This window comes from Calonectris borealis, chromosome 4, assembly GCF_964195595.1.
Source record: "Calonectris borealis chromosome 4, bCalBor7.hap1.2, whole genome shotgun sequence".
NCBI classification, from domain to species: domain Eukaryota; kingdom Metazoa; phylum Chordata; class Aves; order Procellariiformes; family Procellariidae; genus Calonectris; species Calonectris borealis.
In genome coordinates this window covers 70,999,128-71,011,812 of record NC_134315.1, presented here as the reverse complement: position 1 = coordinate 71,011,812, position 12,685 = coordinate 70,999,128, and the positions used below count along the sequence as shown (strand labels likewise).

Here is a 12,685-nt window from a genome sequence, read left to right as displayed (position 1 = left end):
TTTTCCTAGTTGAGAAAATTCTGACAAATTATAGTCTAGCAAAGGTATCACATTAAAAAGCAAAGAGAAAAAGAAAACAATCTATTTTCTTTTAGTTTTAAACAGTGACAAATATGAGAGACTTTGGGATCCCAAGTCCAAATACATACACTCACATGTATACTTGAAATCATTTACTCTCTTTGAGCTGGAGTAAACTGAAGAAACAGAGGTGTTTACGACCACTTTTGTCTTAGAAGTGCCCTTGTCACAAGACAGTTAATAAATGAGTATGTTCCCTTGGTTTAAATATTTATCTAGGCTGGTGTTTTTTCCTGCAATGCTGATCCCTCCTTTTCACTTATATTTTTGTACTCTGTCACAGCAAGAATTCCAGCCAAGTCTGTACTTTTATTTTCTCTTTCAAATCCTGCCCAGGTTTCTAACAGCTGCCAGCTGAGGCAGATTTCACCTCCCATGTCTGCACAACTGCTTAAAAAGTGATATTAACACTCTATACTGAGACAGAGTACAAAGAGTGTGAGTAGCTGCTTTTCTGGAGACACAGATACAGTGTCATGTGAGAGAGACAAGAGTCCCTGGAGACCATGAAATTGTGAGTTCTGTTTTTTTGTCTTGTGTTAAATTGCTGGAAGGTTCTTTGCAGTGGTAGTGACTGCAAACCAGATTCTGTACAGGAGCTAATCAGCATTGCTGCATTTCACTGTGGTGCCTTCTCTGCAGAATGGATGCTGAGCCCAAGCGTTGGACCACAGGATACGGTGCGCAGGGGTGCTGAGAAATGGCAGCAAGCTGCCTCGTGTAATGAAATCATCATGCAGCCATCTAGAACTACTCTCTGGAAACACTCAGTTCCGGTCCTTGTTTCTCTCTCTTGTATGACAGCTGTTCAAGATACAGAAGTCTTATTTAGGTCCTTAAGTAGATTTTCTGAATCTGGCTGTCATGGAATATCCCAGAACAGGGAACTAACTGGTATTGTTCACCAGGTTTTATAAATAGTGTTCCTGAAAAAATGTTATTTCACTGAGAAACAGGAAGGAAATGCCCAAATCTAGAAACTCATCTCTTCTTCTCTAAGGAGACACAGCCATTTCTAAAACCCTCTCATTTAGCTGCAGAGTATTTTTACCACCTCACAGAGTGTGACATGAACAAAATTACAACCAGCATAACAATAACAACCCAGAGTAATGCAGAAGAAGACAAAAAGAAGATTGCACAGAGGGGAAATACCATTTTCACTCTTGCCGCTGGAGTGCATGACCCTTACATTGGTGATTGTTCCTGGAAACCTGAGAGTGCTTCTAGGGAGCTGAGCCTCATCTTCAGGACATTAAAGTTTAGCTCAGGGTAGAAAGGTTTTTCATCGTGAGGTGTCTAAGCAGGACTTTAGGATTACAGCTGCCATGCCCTGTGATTATCATAGGCACTAAACCCACACTTATCTTAACAGTTAAAATCCACAACTTTTGAGTTCAGTGCAATTTGCAGAGTATTTTTTCAGCTCCTTTATAAGGATCCTCTTCTGACGTCTCCTGGGTCTATGACACCGCTCTGCGCTGCCGTCCCACAGCAAGCCAGATGCCATACCTTCTGGAGAAACTCCTTTCTGTCCTGCCAATCCTTTCCTATGGCTGTGCTCTTCTTTCTTGGTGTTGCCCTGAGAGGCAACTTCTCTTTTCCTCCTGTGGGGGCTGCCCCAGTAAAATACTGTTCAGGCTGCAGAGAAGAGGAGGAGTTACAGCATAAAGCTACAGCGTTTGTTTCCAAGGTAAGCAACTCTTCGGAGCTCTGGTTGGGAGGATACACCTAAGCTACACAGGGGGAAGGCACTGTGCAGAGACAAGGGCACAAACTGTGCGCTTTCTTCCCTTTATGTAAGGATAAGAGGTAGCATGCGTAAATGGGGCTGCTTAGGACAGCAAGCAGCTGCCTTTCGTGTTTGTCAGTCACTTGCCTGCCTTCTAAATCACATATGTCTTTCCCCATGTTTTTTGGGTTTTTTTCCCAAGTTTGAAAATGGCTCGGAAATGGCAGCAGGTAATCCCTACTATCTGCTATTTGTGGTGAGAATAATCTCCACGTTGTGTGAGATACAAACACAGTCCTACGGTATTACGTAACAACTGAAAGTAAAACAGACCGGAGCAGGGGTGGAGCCTTTGCTGCTGTCACCAGTGCAAACTCTATCCCAACTTCTTCTGTGCCAACTTGCTGCACAGCTTTTCCGAGACTTGTGAGTATTTTACACTTTTAATATGCTCTTGCTTTTCTTTCTTTCTTTCTTGTACTAAAAAGATGAGGGAACTCATACTGCTTAGCTTCCCATTATTTAATGTTTTTTAAAATTGACTCGTAAGATTTATTATAAATATAAAAGGCATAGCTTAAGAATTGGTGCTAGCAGGTGAAAATTTGTTGTTGTTTTCTAACAAATTCACACGCAAAAATGAGTAGATAACAAAGATACTGCTGTGAGCCTAGTTAACATAGCAAGGACAGAGATAAAAAGCTGGGAGAAAAGTTATTTACCATCTTAGTGTATACACTTGAAAGAGCATTAAATGCAGGCAGGGACCTGAAAATCTGCAGTCAAGTGGAATCCTACTGCAAATAGTGAGACAGAGATACTGTAGCTGATAGCAGTGTAATAGGGAGGTATTAACCAGTAGTAAACCTGAGTAAGCAAATGGATTTATGAGGCTGCTGTTAAAAATACCACTTTCCACCCAACGAATGCAAAAGGTAGGAGGAAAAGGACACGTAGGGCAGAAACTTGTGAAGGACTGTATTGTTAAAACCTGCAAAATTACCTCTATAAAAGCCAATAATAGGAAATTCTCCTTGCTGTGCACAACTACTACCTTGTGATTCCTTCTGTATACAGCAGGTATATTTGTGTTCCTTAATTTTAAAAGAGTTTGATATTGCAGAACAAATTCCTGATTATAATTATCACAATATGTTTTGCTATACTTTCCAAATAGTCAATAGCACAGCACTTCTTTTGCCCATTATGAATGTGTTTATTTCTATTTACAGTTAACAATTTATTTGACATGTACTAGATAAATGGAAAGGTATCACTTGGTTGTTTTGTCTTGGAAGAAGATACCTAATTATAGATTAATTAGTTTATTATTAATTAGTTTATTATTAATTTGTTTATAGTATAAACAAATGATCTTTATAGATCAATAGAGGTATCAAATTCATTCTTTGGGAGCCTACTAGACTGTTCTAAACTCTAAGAACGTGTAGTATGACTTTATAGCCTGTCACAATCATTTTAGCTCTGCGAACTCAAACGACAATGGTCAGCTTTGCCAGCTCTTTAGAGTGTAACATTATACCCTGCTGTCTTTAAGAATGTTTGAATTCCCTGGGAAAAAGAATATTACAGTCAGATCCATTCTGTGGCTTCCTAGATCTTCACTGAAAATAGAGAGGATCACAGGGGACAGAGGTAGAGAGGCTGATGTGGAGTAATTGTGCAGTATGGTAACATAATGCTAGATTTTTTCTGAAGAGTGAAAAGTTCCTTCTCACTTCACCTTGCATCTCTTCCAGGCCATGGCCAGTAACATATTTGACACAAACCTTCCAATGTCAGGTGCAGGGTTCTGTCAGCCAAACGTTTCCCTCTTCTGTGCTCAGGGAGTTCAGCTTGCTGCAGCCAGCACAGCAGGGGGAAGGACAATCTGGAACGGCCCCTCAGTGAGACACGTTGTTCTATCAAAATAACGTGTTTTGAGGTGTAAAGTAGATCACTGTCCTGCAGGCCAGCTCAGTGTTATTTCTTGCAGGGATCAGTAAAGCACAGCAGCCCAACCTCAGTTGTTGAAACAAACTTGTTAGTCTGCATATTTTATTCCTCTTGTTTTTTACATGACACGGTCTTGTGCTATATCCTCTATTTCATCACTGCACCAGCAGTAGGAGCTAAAATCCTTGCTCATGAGCTCTTTCTGTGCACTTAAAAACTCATAATGGAAGATAGTGACTTTAAAGGTTATTTTACCTCCAGAACTGTAATGCACTGCCAATTCTCATTATTATAATACATTTCCAATTCTCTACACCAAATTATAGTGTGTTAGGCAAAGCAAGAACATCTCAAACATGTCCATTTGCTGTGCATGCATGCTAAAATATTTCTAATTTTCAAAAGTATTTCAAAACTAATTGCTCAGAAATGGACAGGGGAAATCCCTACTATCAGTTATTTATTAATGGCTACTTATTACTCAGAGAAATGTGTATGAAACAACATCTTTTTTTTTTATAAGTAGTTCCCAAATTTAAAGACATTCTTCTCACTCAACCCAGATTTCTGATTCCCATTTTACAGGCTTTGATAGGACAGCAGTTCACTCCAGGAGTAAATGCTGAAGCTGATCTATTTGTCTCTGCAAAGACCAAACTCTGGTAGAAAGCACTATTAATAGGTCCTCATGGGAATATATGCTCAAAACTCCTTTTTGAGCAGGAGTTCAAAGGGATAGGACTATGTTGGAGGTCCCCAGTACCTAGACGCACAGATTATTCTTCCACAGACAAAAGGACTTCTGATTCTGCATCATTAATCCCTGATCAACTTACCTTCTCACTGCTTCTGTGCCAAACACTGAACCTTAGCCGCTGGTGCCCATCTCAAAGGTTCCTGCGTACTGAAGGTTCCTCTGCTCTTGCTGGGCCAGTGCCGTTCCCAAGATGGGTGCTATGATCCACACTCAGAATGAACCTGAAGAAGGGACTATAAGAGAAAGACATTTCATCCAAGCTGCCTTTACTGTATCAGTGTAAGCAAGAGACCCCACCTGGCCAGGGCTGAGCACCACCTTGCAGATAATATTCTGCACATCTCTGTGAGAGGTCTAGTCTGGGATTTCCTCCACGTCCTTTAGCTGATCTGGGGCCTGTTCTCCACCATCTATCAGATTTATGGGCAGCTGGGGCTAGATTTTTATATCATGATGACAACAAATAATTCAGGCACCTCAGCAGCTGTCTTCCATTCATAAATTAATGTAATAGTGTAAAATAAGGAGAATGATTCTTTTGTAGCTAAGAAATTAGTGAAGAGCAGCAGAAATATTTGGAAGCCAGCAGGACATGTACTGTATAATTAAACTGTTGTCCTTGCCGATAGGTTATTATCAGCAGGTAACAAGATATATACAGTTACAAACCATCTTACAGTATTTCATGCTATAACAGATGAGGTATGTCTTTAGTGGCAGCATAGGGTGATCACTCAGACATTGTTGCCATTATAGCTGCTATAAATTACAACTTAACAGTTTAATAGTTTATCAATTAACTCTAGTGCCAATGCTTAAAAATTCTTTACCAAAAAATGGCTGATTTTTTTGCCCACTGAGGAACTGGTTTTAAAAGACTGCTTTATAAAAATACCTGTAGACTAGAAGAGTTGACCCTGTGACAGTTAAAAAAATCTTATACCAAAGTTGCTAAACCAGCCCACCCATGACTAGAATTTATCAAATGTTTTAGGGTGCCCTTTTGTAAATAAAAGTACAAGTGAAGCAAATTTACTGGCCATAATTTATTTTTGAGTAGAGGGATTGCCATATTCTAAACCGCTAGCCAAAAATGGCTCCCACTGCACCTTTCCCTGGCTGCAGACTGCCCGAAGGCTGTGAATGGCAAATGCTTAGCAATTTTCTTCCCTGGAGTTTAAGCTATAACTGAGGACAGTGTGGAGAAGTTTATTGTCTCTGCTGGAGAAAGGACTTGAGCTCACTGGTGATGTCAGGTCACCATCTGCCACAGATCCTGTTTGTGCAGATACAAAATATGACAATGCAGTTGTTGAGCTAATGATCTTGTGAACGACTATGGCAGTACAAGATCCGTTTTATGTAAAGGAATAACAGCATTGACAAGGTTTCACTCCACATATCTTAAATATCATAGTAACTGTTGATATGTTTTTAACTATTAACATAATAGCAATTCTGTAACCAACATGATGGAAAATTAGACATGAACTCTGTGGCCTGTTTTGACGATGCATTGGCTAATTAAGAATTATGGCACTTGCACCAGTGGTGCCTGTGTGTACCTTCAGCAAGTGACAAAGTGTCACTGTGTCCTCATCCAAGGGGAACTAGGAACCTTACCTGCCCTTCCAGGACTGAGCAGAGGTATTGCAGGAACATGGAAATCTATGGGCCTGACATCTGAAAGCTGCAGCTGGTTACTGCCACCAACCTGCTTATAAGAGTAAAAAGTATCAACATAAGCACACTTGTTCAAAAATAACTAATTTTATCTGTTTGTTTAAGCCATACTGGCTCTCTCCTGAGTCATGTAGCCTCAGTTTGAATGTCATATTAGGCTGTGTCAAAGTATTTTAGAAGAATAGACATCTGCATATCTGTTAAAACGGAGTGCATGTAGTGTGCTTTTAAGAACAAGGGAATGGGAGTCACAGTAACTCTCGCAGGCTCATCTATTGTAGTCTGCGGCAGAAGAACAAAGAGTATGATTTGTTTTCCTGCTAGTGTACTTTGGTAATGGTATAGTTGCTAGGTGGAGTTTTTCTTTATGCTGCTTCTTGGCAGGGTAAATATAGATCAGATGATAGTGTTTCACACTCCTCAGGTTAGATTAGCTCCGATACTAGAGTTAACAGGATTAGTTGTACTCAGGACTGCCACGTGCAGCGTAGATCACTGCTGGGCAGCAGAGGGGATGGGAAGGAGGGCAGCACTGGGAGCCCACCTGGGATTGCACTGGTCCCTGTTCTCAGCCTGGGGATTCCAGGTGTAAACCTGCCCTGCGATGACCAATGCTGGATGCTGGTACAGCAAAAGTCATTGTATTGGGGTTTACATGCTGCCTCGCTGCTTACAGCTTTCTTTCACTCATTTTATTTACTTTTAAATATTTTTATTTAATAAAAAAAGGACTACAGCCTTAGTTACACTGTATCTTATAGCAACTAGTTACATGGGCACAAGACGTGGTTTTACACTGGCTAAAATATATATGTATGTGTGTATATATCTATATATTTAAAAACTCAGGAAACCCAGGAAAAGTAGATATTCTCTATTTCTTGTATTCTTCTTTTGTATGGCCCCATGTCTGACTTGCTGCACATTCCTTGCACCATGTTATAAATCCAGAATAATTAATTTCATCTTTTTTTGCCCTCCCTTTATGGCACTTACCAGTATAGTATCCAATTGCTTCTTGAACATGAATTAGTTCATTTTTCTCAAAAGTCCTGAAGGATAAGAAAATGGGAATTTTACTTTACAAACGGAAAAAGATTGGAAGAACCTAATGATTTTGGGTCCAGTATGTGATACCTGGAGATGGATTTTTTTTTTTTAAGAGATTGTTTAGCATTCTCTAGGATTGTCTGTGTTCACACATAGCCCCCAGTGTGTTCTGTTGCAGCTGTGAGAACTCAATGCTTTTTTGAACTAAGCTCTGTAGAGGGCACTCATTTCTTCAAACTGTAGCATTTACTCTGGAGAAACCTGCATCTGAGCTAGCTGACTATAACGACTAGAAATACATGGTTGAGGAGCATGAAGCATCTCATCCTAAGGACAGATATACAAAGCAACTTAAAGTCAAGATTTCATATAAGGAGGGAACTCAGAAAATGATTGTCGCATGTGAAAAATCTGGGTTAAGGAACTTGCCCAAATCACAGGCAGACGGTGAGATGAAGGCAGGGACAGGACTCTTGTTCCACAGGGCTGCATTCAGCTGCCCTTGTCATTGAACCCATGCTTTTCTTCCTGTGATCTTCTGTCTCCTTTTCCACACATCTTCCTTTTTCAAATAAGGACATTTATACAGTTTTTTTCAGGAGCTTTGTCCATTTGGTGAACAGAATCCATTTTGTTCATAAATCCTGTGAGAGAAAAAGGAAATCGTTACATCATACTGTGATTAAAGATTTAATACCTTTTTAAAACTATGAATTCATGGGAAGGCGGTGAGCACAGGATTGCGTTTCAAGTTCTCGAGAAGAATATGCTTTAGTGTTCATAAATCCTCCCACTTCTGCTACACTCAACCTTTCCTCCTTCCTTTCACCTCCACCCTGTCTTAATTCTTTGCTGTGCTTTCCATTCAGTCATACTACTCAAATTCCACTGCTGTGCACCAGCAGCATCACTGATTTCTGTTCCTCAGCCTACACCACATTGTTCCTGTAGGAAGCCTTTTTTTTTTTTTCATATACAAAGAGTTCTGCTTGCCTCTGAAGCTCCGAGATGGAATATGTTCATTGTGAAGAGACTGCTGGAGACCAACTACACAGTGCCAACAAATCTCTTCCACAATTATATAAACTAAGCCACTCATGACTTGGCCAAGTTTATGCAGGTTTTCTAGGCTGCCAAACTTGAACACAGTACTAAAAAGCACAGCTTTAATTAAATGGTTATAAACATTTTCTTTATATGAAAGAAATGCATATTTCTGCTAATTTGTTTTTGGAAATGACTAAACTACTCTTGAGAGGACCTAAAAGAAAATCACTCGCCTGGGTAAGTAATTCAGAGTAGGAAATTTCAGCTCTAACAATTTCAGCTTGACCAAACTAAAAGCAACTGAAACGAAGTCTTATTGTTTGAGACTCAGCTGCAGAAGGCCCTAACAAAACCGTAGGCCCCCTTACACATAGAGAAATAGGAATGTGTTCTCAGCCCATATCTTTGAAATTATCAGTGTTTAATTTAATTTTCTAAGAAAATAATGCTTATGCAATCACACATCTGTACGTGTTTGCATATTTCTGCCTCCCTCCTCCATGACGTTTTTTAATTCAAGGCCTAATTTCATTTAATAGTTTACATTGGAAGAGGGATCTACAGGTCACCTCTTCCAGCCTCCCACCTAAAGCAGAGCTAACTTCAACATTAGAGCAGGTTGCTCCAGGCTTTGTTGATTTTTTAACACCTCTGAGGACGGAGCTTCCACAACTTCTGTAGGCAGCTTCCTTCACAAACTTATTTTCTTGCAGATTGCATTGGGACTCCTTTTATAAAAAATACCAATATTAGTGTCCAAATAAACTCTTCTGTCAACATGTCTTCATTATTTTCTGCTGTATCTCTTCAAAGTCTTGCTATGAATACAAACCCAGCTGTTTGAACAAAAATTTGTTTGTTTCTCCAAACCCAATACTTGCAAGATTTGACAGTGAATCTAGGAAAAAAAGAAATTTCTAAAAAAGAAGAGAAACATTCCAATTAGCTTTTATTGTGTCATCTGTAAAAAGGTAATAAAAGGGGGAATGAGCTGCTCAGACAGTTGCCAGGGTCCTTACTATGAAAACACTGCTTAAATGGAGGTGGCATAGTGAATTGCTGCTGACCCGACCTTGGTTCCATATGGTTTGCCTCATTTATTGTCTTCTAATTTATTTCATAAAATAGGGGAGAACAAAAGTGAAATCGCATAGCTGGACTGTACTGTGTCTACGTAAAAGGCAACTATTAAAAGCAATTGTCATGCTGTGTTGTAGTAATTAGGGGAACTCTTCCAGCCCTTTATAAAAAACAAAAACATACTGATGTTAATGACTTTAATACTAGCTGCCTGGGCTACAACCTCTCTTCTGATTGTTATCAGATTGTTATCAGAAGTCACAAAAAATTATCCTTTGGTGACAATATAAATTTTCCATGGGGAACCCCCCTTATATTGCAGCATTCAAAGATGGGTCTCTGTTACCTAGATAAAAATAACCTTTTTAAAAGTCTGTGTCTTGTGTTTTCCATTAATTTAGAACATTTAAACGGGACTTGCAAAAGTTACTTGCGAAATTTCAGCAACTTCCTGCTTTGAATATCCTTAATAGATGGGCTGAGAGCCACTCAGAACCTATTGCAACATTATACATACTTATTTTTTCCACGTCTAGGTCCCACAATGTACTTTCCTGATCCAGATTCTGTGCTTCTGTTCTGAGTAATGTTCCAGCAGGTGGGATGCTGGGGATGGCGCAGCCATCGCGAGACTCTGCTGGAGCATTGAGCAGGCTGGAGAGTCAGGTAAGTGTCACTTAAACAACATGACATTTTAGGAAATTTCAGCAAAGGTTTAAATGTTATTTTACGGCCCAACGAGACAACTAGGTAATACAGCAAATTTAAGGCTTGGAAACATTGCCAGTGTTTTAGATGAGATCACTAGCACCCTATAATTTTCTGCTTTGGTTTCTCCACTCCTTGTTGTTCACTTATACCAGAATTACATAGTAAATAGGTCTGCATTTTTTCACATTTGTGTTTTTCACAGCTTATTCCTGGCACAGCAAGTTCTAGCAGACTTTCCCTCTTGCTTAATGCCTATGCCTAGCTGACCTTTCGCAACATGCGAGGCCATAACCCCTGACCCTCAAGGGTGTTTAATACAGGAGGAAAATACTTGCAAGTGTCCAGCACCTGTAGCCCTCTTCAGAGCTCCCCAACAGGCTTTCTGGATGATTCTGTATCAGTTGCATTTCCAGTATGCAGCGTGGCCAGGTGACCTCATTATAACCCAAAAGCCATTAGATATGGCACTCGGTACCCCCAGGCTTGCAGGCAGCTCCGCGCTGGCGGGCCAGTCCTTCCCTTCCTCCAGGCAGGCTCCGTTCCTGAGCGGTGGGGCCTATTGCTGAGGGACCCGGCAGCCTGAGGTGGGATTCTCCCGCTTTCAAACACTTGATTGTCCCATGGCAACAAGCAGAGCAGAGGGCTGCCTGCATGGTACCTTGCCACGGAGGAAAAAAAACAGAGTGCCCTGTGCAAGGGTTGCAGCGGGGCTCCAAGGCAGGCACTGTGCATATAGCCCTACCACCACGGCACCTCCACGACGACTCCACAGCCCCATCCCACCCGGCCTTCCCTGTCAACGTGCTGCACTGTGAGTGGATAGGTCCCTGTGCACAACCAGTCTGCCTAAATATGCAGGTAGGGGGGAAAAGCCAAACAGGAATTGTCTGAATAATCTTCATGTTAGTTATGGCAGTGAAGTTGTTGCTTAGGACAGGGTGGATTTTTTTTACAATGAATTTTGATCAAAGCTTCTTTAGCTTCAATTCTAAACGTGTAATTGCTCATACTTGAAACTATAGCTCAACTTTTCTGTTGGCTTACCCAGCTGCTTTTCTGCAGAAGGCATAGAAACAATTAATCCGCTCAAAGCTGAGTTAATCGATTACCCAATACTTCATATGACTTCATGCAAAGTGTTGGAGGGATTTAATCAGAATCTTAGCTTTCATTAAAAGCAGCAAAAATATAGCCCTCCTGATTATGGAGAAAAATTGGAAATCAAACCCCATGTAGCCTATGGAAAGTTAGGAGAATTAGAGCAGACAGCAGCAGTTTATGGGACAGGTGAGGAATATAGCATAGGTAAGTCACACACCCAAATCTCTCTCATGTATTGAGAGAGTCACTTGTTATAAGGTTTGTTTCTTGTGTTTATCTAATTCCTTACCATTCTGCTGTTTGTATTCTGTGGGGAGACTGGGATAAAAGATAAAAGATCACTCTTAGGAGATCATAGTACCTTCCGCTTGTTGGCTGGCTTCAGGTGTCTGCTAGTACTGTGATCTGGACTACTGCATGGACCTACTTGTCACAGGTCTTTCAAAATCACACCTTGTTATAGAGCTCCCACTTCTACACCTCATTCTTTCTGGTCTATGCTTCTACCATCTCCTGCATCATATTCCATCTCTCCACACCAGACTATAACTCCCTGAGCCTTTGTCCCTACTTTTTCAGTCTCCTGCCCATGTTCTCATATAAAAAAAAAACAGGTCCTAGCACTTCTCAGATGGTGCTGAAGATATGATACAAGATAATGACAAAGCAGGTCATGAGCCACTGTCTTGAGCAGGTACAAGTTATTGCATGCCAGTTCTTCCACAATGATCGCCTGTAGCACATGTGAGTCAAGTTAAGGTTATTTACTCTTCTAAGCCTGTAAAAAAATCAAATGCATCACAAGCAAATAAGTTTCTATTTATGCTGAGCATTTCAAAATAAATACCATCAGTGTTGTTTTGACTATCATATTTCCCCTACTGCTCTTAAAGAATATAAAAAGCCATTACTCATGTAGCAAGATGCAGACACAGGATTGTGTGGCTAGCTCAGTAAGAAAGTTTATTTTGCCCTTTGGCATAGTAATGTTGCCTCTGTTATAACTTACCTATTTAATCTCCTTCCTCCTTCATGCCAACTTAAAAGAAGTCTCATGTCTTCTGGAAGCAATTCTGTTTGCTTCCAAAGCCAGAGAACATTTTTAAATACAACTGTACCACTACCCCTTTTAAAGGTATGTGCAAATTTATTTGTCTGGCATTTATGCTATTACTTTATCATCTCTTAAATTAATCATTTTATGCTATTTCTCATTCTAGTGAATGATGACAAAAAGACAAACAAAAAGACAACATCCTTCCTAATAGGGCTTCATATCTAAAAACAGATGTAACATATAGCCATTAACATCTATGTTGTGCCTGTTAAAAGAAAAAAAAAGTGCAGATAAGTTGAAAATAGTAAATCAAGGTAGAATAGTCTACTATGAGGAAAAAAGCTGACTGGATTCCATCTACTGAGAATATATTCTTGTGCACTCTGTAATAGTTTTGTGAAGATTTTTTTCCTTTAAATCTTTAGTGATC

The 12,685-nt window shown here is 40.1% G+C and overlaps 1 protein-coding gene across 1 annotated transcript in view; it reads left to right on the top strand.

Moving 5' to 3' along the window:
• Positions 1 to 1,992: 1,992 nt before the first annotated feature.
• Positions 1,993 to 12,685, top strand: part of IL15 (interleukin 15) — a 44,088-nt gene continuing 33,395 nt past the window's right edge. The window contains exons 1-2 of the mRNA XM_075150078.1: positions 1,993 to 2,239; positions 9,923 to 10,052. Of these exons, the coding sequence (XP_075006179.1) occupies positions 9,990 to 10,052 (63 nt within the window). The 5' untranslated portion in view covers positions 1,993 to 2,239; positions 9,923 to 9,989. The remainder of the gene's footprint in view (positions 2,240 to 9,922; positions 10,053 to 12,685) is intronic.